The sequence below is a fragment of the Sphaeramia orbicularis genome, chromosome 12, assembly GCF_902148855.1.
Source record: "Sphaeramia orbicularis chromosome 12, fSphaOr1.1, whole genome shotgun sequence".
NCBI lineage: Eukaryota > Metazoa > Chordata > Actinopteri > Kurtiformes > Apogonidae > Sphaeramia > Sphaeramia orbicularis.
Window position 1 is genome coordinate 28,176,921 of NC_043968.1, and position 15,632 is coordinate 28,192,552.

General features: G+C 37.4%; 1 protein-coding gene across 1 annotated transcript in view; it reads right to left on the minus strand.

The window, feature by feature from the left end:
- cerk (ceramide kinase) overlaps positions 1–15,632 on the minus strand; it is a 79,365-nt gene that overhangs the window by 23,153 nt on the left and 40,580 nt on the right. Inside the window, exons 7-10 of the mRNA XM_030149301.1 lie at positions 10,756–10,830; positions 8,371–8,523; positions 6,317–6,422; positions 4,864–4,943 (exon numbers count right to left, since the gene is read on the minus strand). Of these exons, the coding sequence (XP_030005161.1) occupies positions 4,864–4,943; positions 6,317–6,422; positions 8,371–8,523; positions 10,756–10,830 (414 nt within the window). The remainder of the gene's footprint in view (positions 1–4,863; positions 4,944–6,316; positions 6,423–8,370; positions 8,524–10,755; positions 10,831–15,632) is intronic.

The window sequence follows — 15,632 nt, forward strand, 5'->3', positions numbered from 1 at the left end:
TAACCCTTTCATGCATAGTGGTCACTACAGTGGACAGTTCTTCTCCAGCTGTTCTCTTGTATATTCATGGATTTAGTTGTTTTAGTTCCATATCAACGAACACAGTGGACACTTATGCATCATCTCATAAACTGCAATTCATACCATTACTGTAACTTTGCTGTTCTTGATTGGTTCTTGAGTGGAAACCAATTGTTAATGGTTATTTTTTGCATATTATCTCCATGAACTGAGCAATAACTAGTATTAGAATATGTTAAAAATGTGAGAAAACATCAGATTAGCTGCATTAAACATGGTTTCATTTCACTGTTTTCATATCACTTTATCATATTGGGTTTTAAATACATGTTTCTTTGCTTCAAGAATAAAATTCATGGTGTAGCTGAGTGGACATTTTTGTAAATCTATGAAAAAAAAAAAAAAAAAAAAAAACCTCAATCTCATTGTTTTTTTCATGCCTAAGGAGGAATAAAAACACTCAAAAAAAAAAAAAACTCAACTAAGGTTCTCATAATTCATGCATGAAAGGGTTAATAAGGACCATGCATATTTATGAACATTGCTGTATAAAAAATACACTCATGTAAATATGGCAGAATTAGTACAAATAACTACTTTTCATCTGCAGTTTCTAGGCAGGTGACAGAAACAAGACATAAAACAGCCAACATTAATACATCACTCGTTTGCTATAAATAAAAAAATTAAAAATGCACATAATGATGATATGGGCATCATTAAAACAAGCAAATAAACACAAAACAAAAAACAATAGACACAGGATGATCACAGGGACATTAACCTATGGATTCACCTCTGTACTTACATACAACTTAACAGAAAAAGTCTATGGGTCAGAGGGGCTGTTTGGTGCAAACTGGCAGCCATGCTTCCTTCAGTCTGCCACAGAGCAGCTGTGGATACAGATGTAGTTTACCACCGCCAGAGTATGAATGTGAGAGCAAATGAATAATGGATCAATAATGTAAAGTGCTTTGGGTGCCTTGAAAAGCACCACAGAAATCTAATCCATTACTATATTATTATTATTATTATTATTATTATTATTATTATTATTGTTATTATTACTATTATTATTATTATTATTATTATTATTATTATTATTATTATTATTATTATTATTGTTGTTGTTGTTGTTGTTGTTATTATTGTTATTGTTATTATTGCTATTATTATGATTATTATTATTATTGTTATTTACAAAATTGCAATTAAAATTCTCATCACAGACATTATTTCACCCTACTATATAATGCACATTCTGTGTCTGGTGTCTTTCCGATCGATGTTGCAGCACAGGGGGGCGTTTGTACGGATTTTCCTCAGCCTTCACACGCCCAATCGCTGCCAAACTCGCCAAATGAATAGAAACATTACCTGACTATCTACTAGGCACAATTTTATGTCCATATTCAAATGTTGTGAGGTATGCTGGGCAATTTTAGCCTCTCATGCTATCGTACAATGGCACCACGAGTACAATGCCGCTAGTCACTATCAAAACAAGTCTCCACCACTGGCTGAAGGTTTAACATATTCAGTTCCATCTACAGGTAAAAAAGACTCATTAGCATCATGCGGCTAATGCTTCTAGACTTTCTTTTCTTTCTCTTGCTTTTCTCTGCAGTTTCCGTCTGTCTGAGAACACCCAAAAAATGTTACTCTGAGCTTGTCAAAAAAAAAATAGCAACCAGTCACCTTTAACAACAAAAAAAGGACAATTGTTTATGGGAGGAAAATATATCTGAGTTTGTCTTCATGAAATATTCCAGCTAACATCGAGCTGTAACCAGTAACAAGCTGAAATAATGATTTGCATAATACCCTGCAGAAGAACATGATTATTATCCTTATTTTAAGAGTCAGACACAACTTATCATTTTAAGAATATGACATCTGTCTTAAATAACTATGTTTTCTTTGCTTGTAATAAGGAGCATGCATAAATTATGGCACTTTTTCATAGCTTCAAGCCCCATTACTGTCTCTCAGCTGCTAGTCTTACTGTAGTTTTATGTAATTGAGCCAAACAAAATCTGCTTACCCCACAGGCAATTGTATTGCTTAATAACAACAAAATTTGGTTATATTTAAGAATGTGTGGCTTTTCTAGCAGGGTTATTTTTGCAGTGCAGTATTACAGCTATACCTCACTGACCACTTCTCACTGCAGTCAGAAGTAGAACTTCACTATCAAAGTCTCTCCAGTTTTCGGGGTTATTTCAGGGGAGCTGTACTGTGTGTTTGGCTGTCAAACTTGGAACTTCATCTTAAATGAAGCAGCTGAAATGAAACACAGTTAAGTTAAAATGTCTTTAATGTTTTTGTTGTTGACTCCAAGTTGGCAGAATACCCCAGATATAATTTAATACAACATGTTTGCACAAGAAAAACGTTGAATTTGTGACAAAAATCAAATACTGCTGAACTGAGAACTGATTTTGTAAATACACAATTCATACACAATAATTGCATAAGCACGTTGTCACCTGTTATTTCTAAAACATGCCAAGTGACTAGTTGTGCTTTTGTTTTTACATAAGTCTTCTTTTTTCCTCCAATCTAAAAGCTCTGCCATTTGAAACTGGCACTTTTACATGAACAGACTTTGAGTTGCAGTGAGCATACTGTCATTTGATTGCAATGCTGTGCTCAGAGTTTGCAAATATGCCACATTTTAATTTATTTGGAGGATTCTGCCAGCCTCGAGCTCCTAATTTTTACAAGCGAGATAAGAGATCCTGATTCTTTTTAGCTCCTAGTTTTAAGACATTCTGGTGTCAGGCTAAAACCAATAATCCATGTATCTCTGCAAGTGCACCAGGAATTTCCTAAGTTTTGAAATGATATTGTGCATTTTGCAGAGGCTTTATGAGTCCTGAGGTTAGGTTCCAAGCTTGTCACACAACAGCAGTGATGCTGATGAGAGTCCATTAAGATCCAGATGTCTTGGCAAGAATTCTCAGAGCAGCTTTACCCTGATGATTGAACCAAGATAGAAACTTTGAAACTGAAACTAATGCATTTTACACTTGCAGCACTGCTGAGTATGTCTTATATTTAAAAAAGCAATTATAGATTCACAATATCTACAGGAAGTAGAGGAAGTCATATAGATGGAAGTGTGATAGGATATTAACAGTGAGGTTTTTTCTTTTTCTTTTTTTAATTAAATGCACATGTGGTTTGTAAATCTCAAAAGGCAGACATGATGGTTGCACTTCACAAATCACCACACTGTTCCTCAGAGATTAGCGACTGTTTACAAGCAATGGTGAATCAAAGACACCGAATCACCCACGGGAGTGGCGGTGCCTGTCACCAGGGTGATAGTTGTTGGAATAAGCTGCAAAAAGTGATCACAGACATCCAAATTAGCATCTGACTGTTTTTGAGCACCTCAGAGGGAAAATTATGTGATCTCGGAAAGCAAAACGATTCATTACCTTTCCCCCTCATTTCGCAAAACAAACTTACAGAGGTGATAACGCGAACCAATGATAACAAGCCCGCTGAGGCTACATAAAAACAACAATATTCTAATTGTGAAGCAGTGATTAAAGCCACATTTGAAAATAAAAAAAATAATCAAAAAACAAATAACACCATATCCAACTGTGTGGACTGTAGGCTCTACATTACTGAATGTCTCCAAATGAGTATTTGCTTTTGGAGGAGAGGCCGGCTCATTTGCAGACAAAGTGTGTCGTGCCTCATTGATTTAGCAGTTGTCTGAGATTTCCCTCGCCAGGAAGGAAAGAAAAAAAAAAAACACAAATAAAAATCGCAAAACAAACGGCAGCACTGGCGTGAGGCAAACCCCCTGTCAGAGCTGGCAGAGCCAAATTTATTCCTGATTAGTGGGAGTCTGTCACACATCATACACACACGCAAACAGGTTACGCTCGCTTTCATATTTACACACCAAGATCCAGAAGCACACATACATGCTATAGGAACCCACAGTCCCACATAGCCAGGCCAACACAGAAAATCTTGGATTTAACATCCTTCCACTACACTAATTAGAAAGAAAAAAAACAACGCGCAGCTCATCTGCTGTGCACACACACACACACACACACACACACACACACACACACACACACACACACACACACACACACACAGGAATCTGTGTTTCATCTGTGTCTAGAGGTTTGTGCTGCTGTGTTGCACTATGGAGGGAAGTCTAGATAATGAAGTGTGTGTATTTTCACCACAGTGGAGACTTCTGGAGCGGTCTGCTGGGCGGACAGAGGTGACGTTGTTAGACATGTGACCAAGTACCGAGACACGAGCCACATCAGGGACTCGTAATCTTCTGTAGCAGACACAAGGGTGGATGCTACAGATTTGAAACATGGATTGAAAAACGGCTGTGGTCGGGCACAACGGGTGGGAGTCGATGCAATGTCACTAGCATCATTTTATATTTTCTCATCAATAACTCATCAAATATCTCATCAAAGAATTTGGCCATGGTGTGGTAGAAAACAACAAAAACTGCACACAAAAACACAGAAATATGAGGATGATGATGCTGTTATTTACAGTCTCTGCACTCAGAGCCTTATCTACTCCAGATTTACATTTCCCTTCCCGTGTGTGTATAATTTCAAGGAGAAAGCAAAACTATGCAGGATGTCTTATCTCCTTTTGTTTTCTGTCTTCCCTCTAAACTACAGCCTTTAGAAGATAGTTTTCACGGATCTCCAGAGTCTCAGAATTGTTTCAGAATAGACAAACAAGTCGATAATGAGGCCCAGAGATGAAAAATACACTTTCTGGTACTATCTATGTGACATAGTATGTTAAATAATAAACCCAAACTCCTACCTTTATCAGACTTCTCCGTCTCCTTCGACATGTTACTGTGCTCATCGTTTGATAAAGGCTTGTGCTGACAGACACGGCATCTGAAATATCAACAGATAACCTTGTTTTACCATCACCAAACCAACTCTGTGAGTGTTCCAGTGAAATTCAAAGTTTTAACAAGCTTAAATTAGGGTTTTGTTGTTTCAATATTACTCAATTTTCAATTAGAAATGTTCCAAGTGTGCAGCTAGAGGGGCCTTTACTATACTGCAAAACAGCCCTGCAAGAACGAAGCCACATATTTTAAATACATTCACATTTTTTTGTACTAAGCCAAAAAAATCTGCCAACGGGATAAACAAACTTTACTTGGTTAGATGTCTTAAAACTGGAATGAGTCTAACCGCTGAAAGACAATAATTGGCCTTAATAATGGGGGAAAAAAGGCAAATTTAAGCCAGCTGTGATTAGTACAACCACACTTACTATCCTCAATTAATAAATTGTGCATGTGGTCTCGCTTTTAAAATGTGGAAATCAAACTACGTTGGATATATTTTGTTAAAATAAGATTAAGGAAAAATGAATAAACCATGCTTAACTTGATTCTTGATTCTAAAGAAAAAAGATAAAGGTCCCTGACACAGGACTTTCCCAAAATTTGCAGTTAACCATCATAAACAGTCAGTTACAGAAGTTTTCATTATTTATGGTATTTTACATATTAACCCATAAAGACCCAAACCTACTACTGACGTAAACCGTTAAATACCTGTTGATCCATTAATCCTATCAATACATGTAAATAATTGGTGTAAAATACAGTTATTCATCTTTTCACGGCCATCAGATACGACCCATTTGGATGTTCAGAGGCTCCGTAGTTACCATGGAAACATTATCATCTTCTCCAACATTGATTCACCAGTAAAACCCATGGAGTTGGATCAGTGACAGTGGATGGACACACTGGGTTTATGTTCAGTTAGCAATGCCTTTGCTGAAAAAGTCACTTTTTCTGTTATTTTTCTGTGTTTTGATATAATTAACTTAGAATTTACTCGAAGTTTTTATGAACATCTACATAATATGTGAAATAAATATAGGATAATACATGATTTACACAAAAAAAAAAAAAGCGAAATACATAGGATAATATAAAAGAAATCGGTGATAAATCAGTTAAGAAAGGTAAAAATAGAGAAAAATTCATTAGGGGACTGTCCCAAAAGTACCACTGGGTCTTTATGGGTTAATACTTTTCATAGACTCATAGTACCCTCTTAACAAATGCACTGTCTGTACACAGAGTAAGATCCTTTAGGAAATAAGACAACATAAACTACTCTTATCTGTTTTAAACATCCGGCAGGTACATGGTCTAAATCAAAGCCTAATAAAAACACTGTAGAATAAGCTCAGCTGTGCTCAAATGGATGCCTGTGGTCTGTCTGAGACCTGCTTTATTTACCCGGAGCGACACTGCAGCTTGTCTCTGGGGTTCCCCATGTCGTCCTCTGCAGGGAGGAATGAGACGGTGCCCTCGTAGTAGTTGTGATTCAGAAATGTTTTTGCTCCTAAGCAAAGAAAAACAACTCAGTAAGATACAGAAAATGCAGAGAAAGAATGCCAAAAATATTTCTTTTGGTGTTGTTGTGTGGCATTTAACTGTGTGTAATTGTATAGTATATGTGTTAGTGAAATTATTAACACTCTTTAATATAAGTCCTTATGGTGCTACAGTATATGAGTTTACTGATGATCCTGCTGTATAATACTATATAATACTGTTTGTCAGTATGGTAAATGGAAAATTACCCCCTCATGTAAAAAAAAAAATCATAATAATAATTTGCATACTCATATCAAGTAGTTAATTTCAGTCTCTATTGTCATTTTTCCAGCATTGATACAAACATGAGATCAACAACCAGTTACTAAATTATATTATTACAATACAATATTGACTGAAAGGGTACAGGGTGAGCACTCACCCAAGAAAATAAATAAATAAATGAATGAATGAATGAAACTACATCAAATTTCCAATCATATACAACATACATTTCATTATCGTGCATCACTTTTATATTTGTTCGCCACCTTTTATCAACATTTTTTACATGTGTACATTTTAAATCCAATAAAGCTCAAAATAACGGTATTCAGAGGTTTTCTGAAGTTAAACAGACTCAATAGGAACTGAAACGGTTTAACATATGGAATGATTTTAACAAGGAATGGAGGACATGTGACTCAATTTGTCATCATGGCCAAAAGTTTTGGGACTGTGAATTTGTCAGTATAAGTCTTTGAAGATTATATAATGCATTTAATTGTTCTTTAATGTACCTCACAAACATGTCATCTCTGAAACTGAGTCACATGTCCTCCATTCCTTATTAAATTCATTCCATAAGTTTAACCGTTTCAGTTCCTATTGACTGTGTTTAACTTCAGACAGCCTCTGAATACCATTATTTTGTGCTTTATCCCTTAATCAGATTTAAAATCAAGTCATTAAATTTTAATGTTTGAAATATTGTATTGGCTGGTGCACAATCGATTTACAACTCTTACCACTGTCCTCTGTAGCATAAAGATTAGACCATTGTTTTTGTACGTGTTTCCTCAAACCTCCACACACTAAGTCATGTATGGAACTATGAAGGAACAGCACAGAGAGTATAGTGACCTCTGATTGAATATACCTTGGATTTTATAGGATACTGCAATTGTTTTATACATCTAAATATATACATAACATTGTTGTTGTTGTTTTTTTTTTATTTATCTTTTTATGAGCAATGTAACAGTACATACAAAAGAGCAGAATTACAATGCATTCATTATACATTGCCTTTTATATCATTTTTCCCCATGCCCAATCCAACCCCAAGGCCCTACGAGAAGGGGCAACAGCAGAAACAAGAACATCATAACAGTCTCTGAGCAGTAGAAAATCAAATAAGTACAAGCAGTATCAAATCTGATACATAACATTGTTAATATATACTGTAGTTGTTTAAAGTGTACAAATAATGGTTAATCCATGCTGGTCCTGATCCATCACTTTCACTGTAAACGTGTTACCCAGAGAGTGTGTCCACTTTAAAACGCATTGTAATAATGATTAATAAAGTAATAAAACATGTCAACAACCGGAACAAATAAAGGTAATTTCTTTTTTGTTCCAGCTGAGTGCCATTTAATTTTGACCAGTTTCACTCTTCACAGGGTTTGTTCTAAATGCCTTAAAGTACTGGGAGTATTTATCCTGTTAGACCCTGGCTGAACAGGACTCCTGGTGGTTGTCGTGAACCTGTTGATACTCGCGGTTCAGTACTGAGCTGGACTGAACTCAAAAGCCAGAGGCTGTGTGTTAGATTTATATCTTTAATCCTCCAAAGTCCAGACACGGGCTCGTAGGATAAACGCCAGGTTAGCCTATGTCAGAAAATGGTCTGTGAACACTGAGGGTTGAAAGGCTGAGGTAAATTTTTCAGAAAATCATGGCCTTCATACCTGACAGGTCATATCTAGCAGGGCCCAGCCATCTCTTCCTCTCACTGTCTGTCAGTATGTCTCCATAGAAACCATACCCCAGCAACGAGACCGAGTATCTGAGGAAGGTTTGGTTGTGGTGGACAGAGCAGACGTCCATCGGCTGGGAATCACCTGAGGGAAACACACACGCCCATTATGTCACTGAAACCCACTTCCCTCTTACTGTACAGATGAAACTAAAACTCAGTACATCCTGCTTCTTTACGTTTCATTACTTCTGCCAGGAGGTACTGTGATCACTTTGTGTGTTTGCGTGTTTGTGTGTGTGTGTGTGTTTGTTAGCGAGATAACTCAAAAAAGTTATGGACGGATTTTCATGAACTTTTCAGGAAATGTTGATACTGCGGGTGACACGGTGGTGCAGTGGTTAGCACTCGTGCCTCACAGCAAGAAGGTCCTGGGTTCGATTCCAACACCAGTCAACGGGGGGTGGGACCTTTCTGTGTGGAGTTTGCCTGTTCTCCCTGTGTCTGCGTGGGTTCTCTCCAGGTACTCCGGCTTCCTCCCACCATCCAAAGACATGCACTAATAGGTTAATTGGTTAATCTAAATTGCCCATAGGTGTGAATGTGAGAGTGATTGTTTGTGTCTATATGTTCAGCCCTGCGATGAACTGACGACTTGTCCAGGGTGTACCCCGCCTTCGCCCCTATGTAGCTGGGATAGGCTCCAAGTGACCCCCGTGACCCTAGTGAGGATAAAGCGGGCTCAGAAAATGAATGAATGAATGAATGTTGATACTGGGACAAGGAAGAAATGATTAAATTTTGGTGGTGATCGGGGGGGGGGGGGGGGGGGGGGGGGCAGATCTGTCTTACTGGAGGTCTGCGCTCTCCGAGTGTTTTTCTTGTTTCTAATGCAAAACCTCTCACTCATCACTGCATTCTCTATGATTTACTGGGCTGGACATCTTTAACCATCTGTAGACAAAAACACTAGTTTATGTTCATCTATAAAGCTCTGCTGGGTAAACTCCCAGAATACCTCAGGAATTTTCTTTCTGTTAGCTCTAGTAGTTTTCATTTATGTTCCTCCATGTGGTTGTTTCTGACTGTTCCCTGAGTTCTGACAGACTTTGGAAGATCAGCATTTTCCTACCATGCATCATGGTCGTGGAATAATCTTCAAAAGACTGTAAGACCCAAACCCAATTCACCCCTTAGCCCTCCCCCTTAGCCCTCCCCCTTGGCCCTTGCACTTGACACTACCCCTTAAAACGAAGCTGCAAGGGGTAGGGGTTGAAACATTCTCCTATGAAATGGGACAACCCTTCGCGATTTGTTCTGACTTCATGACGTCATCAGCAGTCATCAATGCTGCTATTAACAGATGTGAAAACTGTGTTTCCGACAGTATTCCCCTTGTCATCTGTAGCTGTAACCATCTTTGTCCCATAGGCTTTGGTCATCTTTTTGTGTCTATCAACTACAAACTGCAGAAATGCGATCTATAACACATTGAAACGGCATTAAACGGTCGATCAAATGATTAAGTTATTTACAAAGAAAATACATACATTTGTGTGTTTCTTTCATCACACTGCTGCACTTTTTTTACTGTGTTTACCTCCATCTTGCCAATGATTCAAACAATTATGGGAGATTTCTCTGACCCTTCTGTTCATAGTGTTGTCCTGAAAAATCTCAGTTTCGAGTCCTGTATAGCCAACCAATCCTGCCTTAGCTATTCCCCTCTGTCTAATCGAGAATTGGGATACTACCCCTTCACGTGTAAAACAAAACTGAGGGGTAGGGGTAAGGGGGAGGGGCTAAGGGACGAATTGGGATTCAGCCTAAAACTATATAGATTCATTTCTGTTAAGGATTTTAAACCTGCCTTTTATTTTTTACTCTGTTTTATTGCTTGTTTTATACTCTCCTGTTTTACTGTACAGTGTCCTTGAGTGCCAAGAAAGGCGCGTATAAATAAAATGTATTATTATTTTTATTAGTAGTAGTAATAGTAGTAGTAGTAGTATTAAAAGTATCTTGGAGAATGCAGTGAAGGAGAAATGTCACTCTTTTTCTTGATGCCATTATGGTTGAATAGTTGTTATTTTATTTTACTGTTCATTGTGTATCATGTATGTGTTTTGTATTGTTTGGACTTTGTATGGCTGCTACCTTGGCCAGGTCTCCCTTGCAAAAGAGATTTCTAATCTCAATGGGACTTCCTGTTTAAATAAAGGTAAGATAAAAATGAATAAATAAAAACCACTACCTGTTTGAAAGCCTGCCCATAACTTTCCATGTGAACATCGATAACATCTCGTGGAACTGAAACAGCAGGGATTTCTAAGCACTGAAATAAAAAACATGTGCGGTAAGTCTCTCAATTACTCACCCACAATGATGTGTAAAGCAGAAGTAACTGGATCGTTGGTTCCCACTGTGGCGAAGCAGATGCAATCAGTGGACCCTGTTGGAAAAGAGGTCCACAGGTCGATGGTCAGCTGCTAGAAAACCAGTATTTCCCAATGTAAGCAGATTTTCATAGGTCACAGCTCCACATATTGCTGTTCACTGAGCACACACCTGTGAATCTGCACGATGACTTGAATGCAAAACAGAAAATGAGATTAGATTTGCAAAGTGTGTATTGTAAAATCGCATACCTTGACATCTTATCACTAGTGAAGGAAGTGTGTGTTATTTCCTGAATTTCATGAGTCATAGATTTGTTTTTGTTTTGGTTATTATGCTTCAGTGCTGGTCGGGCAGGTTGATCCATCCTTCCATTGTTCCAAGGGTGGCTCAAGTGTCGTACCATCGCAATGTCACCAAACACAAAATGAATCGGCTGCTTGTTTTAACCTCATGTCTTTGTAAAATTAGCTAAACCACAACCCACACTGCAAAAACCTAAATCTCACCATTTTTTTCCCCTCATTTCTCGTCACACTTAGAATAAGACATAATCACCTAAAGAGTAACTTTTCAGTGAGATATAAGAACTTATTTTTAGACAATAGATCTGGAAAATCATATTTCAAGAAATCTTACCTAGATAATTTTCACTTGTTCCATTGGCAGATTTTTTGCTTAACTGAAGATTTTGAAATGTTTGTTTTTACTGCTATACACACACACAAATTTAGTATCATAATACAGAGACTGAGAAAGGCATATGTGAGGTCATTATAACTTTGCTAAACCAACAAACTTAATGTAGGCCTAGGACTTTTGCACAGTGTTGTATATGATCTCTAACTACTGTCATCTGTCAAACTGCATAGGTTTTTTTTTCTTTTTTTCTGCATAGGTTTTATTGACGACTCAAAGTTGCGGAACATGACGGTGTTCCTATGTTGTCTACAGAGCCTCTGAACATCCAGATGAGACACATGCAACACTGGAGGAAAGTGAGAAACTACATTTCACCTGAATTATTTAAACATCATGATAGAATGAAAATCTAAACCTATGCAATAACTGTATTTACCTCTCACGGTCCTCTGCACTTTAACTATGTATGAATGTGTGAATGTGTAACTTGACAAAATGGGAGAGAGGTGGAGTGTGTATGTGTCTTTTTGTTAATACTGTTTTTTTACAGCTTTTCACTATTTAAATATTTTTGCATTGTATATTTCCTTTCTTTTTTGATCGAGAAGTTCCATCTTTTACAAGCGCATCAGAATTTTGTTGTGTATGTTCTGTGTATAAAATGACAAAAAGTGGTTCCAGGTACAACAAACCCCACCCCTTGTACATATTGTAGCTTATTTTGACATTGATCCAGGTGATGTCACCATGTCTATAGGTGTGCTGATGTCAGTATATCAATTGCCTCTATATATGTGCCAAGTTTGAAGTAAATTGAAACAAAATGTATGTTTTTAATAGACATTTGAAATTTCGCCCATTATGAGTAAATGGGAGAAGAAAAAAGATTTTAACAATTCATAAAAAATCTGAACTTTGACTTATTGTTCCCAAAATCTAATCAGATCTGTTCTGGGTCACTGGAAATCTATAAACTCAATTTGGTATGAATTTAACTAATAGTTTTGGTGCTACAGACATGTGAAATTTTGCCTAATTATAAGTAAATGAGGGAAAAAAAAGATTAAAAAAAAAAAATCATAAAAAATTGAAACTTAAACCTACAGGGGTTGGACAAAATTATGGAAACACCTTCACCTCAAGATGATAATGCCCCAATCCATACAGCTAGAATTGTTAAAGAATGGCATGAGGAACATTCTAATGAAGTTGAGCATCTCGTATGGCCGGCACAGTCCCCAGACCTCAACATTATTGAGCATTTATGGTCAGTTTTAGAGATTCAAGTAAGACATCGATTTCCACCGCCATCGTCTCTAAAAGAGTTGGAGGGTATTCTAACTGAAGAATGGCTTAAAATTCCTTTGGAAACAATTCACAAGTTGTATGAATCAATACCTCGGAGAATTGAGGCTGTAAGTGCCGCAAAAGGCGGACCTACACCATATTAAATTATATTTTGTTGATTTTTTAAGGTGTTTCCATTATTTTGTCCAACCCCTGTACTTCTCCCAAAATGTAATGACATGTATTCTGGGTCACCAGCAATCTATAAACCACATTTGGTATGAATAGTCAATAGAATATCAATAGTTTTGCTGCTACAAACATTTAAAATTTTACCCATTATAAGAAAATGGGGAGAAAAAAATATTTCAAAAATTCATAAAAAATTTTAACTTTGACCTACTGTTCCCAAAATGTAATCAGATCTATTCTGGGTCACTGGAAATCTATAAACTCAATTTGGTATGAATTCAACTAATAGTTTTGGTGCTACAGACATGTGAAATTTTGCCTAATTATAGGTAAATGAGGGGAAAAAAAGATTAAAAAAAAAAAAAAATCGTAAAAAATTTAAACTTAAACCTACTTTTCCCAAAACGTAACGACATGTATTCTGGGTCACCGGCAATCTATAAACCACATTTGGTATGAATTCAATCAATAGTTTTGCTACTACAAACATTTATAATTTTACCCATTATAAGAAAATGGGGAGAAAAAAAATGTTTCAAAAATTCATAAACATTTTTAACTTTGACCTACTGTTCCCAAAATGTAATCAGATCTATTCTGGGTCATTGGGAATCTATAAACCCAATTTGATATGAATTCAACCAATACAAACAAGCAAACTGAACCAAAAAGAATACCCCTTGCCTCCTCTTCAGGGGGGTGGGGTAATAAAAGGAATCTTGAATCTAAAATTAGTGGCTCAAAAGTCATTTAAAGATTTTAGAGCTGTTTGCTGTTTCCGTCTTTGAGGGTTAAAGACTTAAAGCAGGGTGGTTGAGATATTTTGATGTTTAATGTCTGCTGTGTGTCCAAAAGCATTAATCTGCCTATCCTCTGGTTGGTAACTGCACACATATTTCTTCCGCAGCGGATATAACACTTCTTTTCACTGGATCAATACTAATACATGAGTTATAAACTGACCTTCATGACTCCTCTCATTCAGATTTTTTTATGTTGATTTTCTGTCAATGTCTTATTCATAAATTCAATCAATGACTGAAGGTTTACTCCAGAGCAGAGTTCCATGTCTTTTAAAACGCTGCAACCTAGTATGAAGAGTTCACTTGAATGATTTTATTAGGCGGACGTAAGGAGACATTTCAGTCATAAAGTTAACTAATCGGATAGCTCCGGGAGCTCCTCAGCCAACAAATGAAGGATAAGAGGCATAAGAGAGAAATGTTGAGTTTGACATTAAATCTTTCAACTTGAGAGGTAATAAGGCCCTATCTCTCTTTCTGCACCACATGGTGTAATTTCAGACCTATCTGCCCTGCTTTGATCATCCTCAAGTGGTGAAATGGACCCACTGCCACTGATAAAAGACAGAGAGAGTGGGGAAGAGAGCATGAGAGGGAAGAGAGCGAAATCTAACGAGTGATGTTTCAAGCGGGTTCAGAGAAGCGTGACAGAGGAGCTCAGGTCTGTCATTCAGCGGACACACAGATGAGTATGAAGATGAGCTCTCTCGCTATCTCACTCTCTCTATGAATATCACTTATCTGGCCTTTGCCTTTGCTGCTTCTCCTCCTGGCTTCATAATCACATCCAAACACCTGAACGCCTCACGCTGCCTGATTCTGTAGCCACAAGTCAAATTGAGCACATGTGTCATCTGACTCGTCTAGAGCTACCAACTAAAAGCCAGCTGACTTTGAATGGATTTAAGTGCCGCACACAGATGTTCGATGATGTTTAGTGCTCCGATGTTCAATGTTTTATTCCCCTTAAATTACTCAGCCAGCAGTAGCCTATTGGCATATTCAGAGGAAAGAGCATAAACTGTCACAAGGCATAACTTCACATGGAGACACTCCAGTTTTTATCTGCATTTTCCTCAAACTGCCTTCCCTCTAAGATCATCTTGGCAGTGAGATAATCTTTGTCTCATGGACAACAATGGAGTCCTGATGCCTTTTAGTGCTGCTTCCAGAAAGGACATTTTTCCTGTCTGAATGTTCACAGTATGAATATTTTTGACAGCTACACTTTTGACAGTATCTCCAAACCACAGCAGTGAATGAGTGGACCTTTGAACAAACACTACATCCATAGCAGTGCGCATAATTTCAGTTTTTACACCAAAATTTAATGGCACAGTGGGGAAAAAAACTACTTCTAGTCCAGTAACCCTGTGCATCTGTCTGTTGTTAAAGAAAGTCTATACTTTATACCCAAATCCTACAGTAAAATGCACCAAAATGATCACTGTGCTTATCCACAACTGTCAAATAATGGTCATAAGTGTCTGAAAGCTCATTTTACTGTTCCCTATGAAATGGGAAATAGCCAATGTATGAACGAGTACATGATATCGGACACAGTCTGGGGCGCCAACAAGGGGGGGTAAACACGACAAATTCATGGGGCCGAGCATTTGTGGGGGGGCCCATGAGCAGAGGAGGGGGTCCAGTGGATACAGGTTAGAAGTGAAAATTTCATGTAAGAGCCGCTGTATTAATCCTTTCATGCACACTGGTCACTACAGTGGACAGCTATTCTACAGCTGTTCTCCTGTATATTCATGGAATTTTTTTTTTTTACACATATCTTTATTAAAGTTTTAAGACCCTACATATCTTTTCTGACATGAATCGGTAACATTATGTAGATCTCTACTGACCATAAACCCCCAAAATCACAAGCCCTCCCCATAGTTTTCTCACAATTTATCAGTAAATACATGTTTCTGAA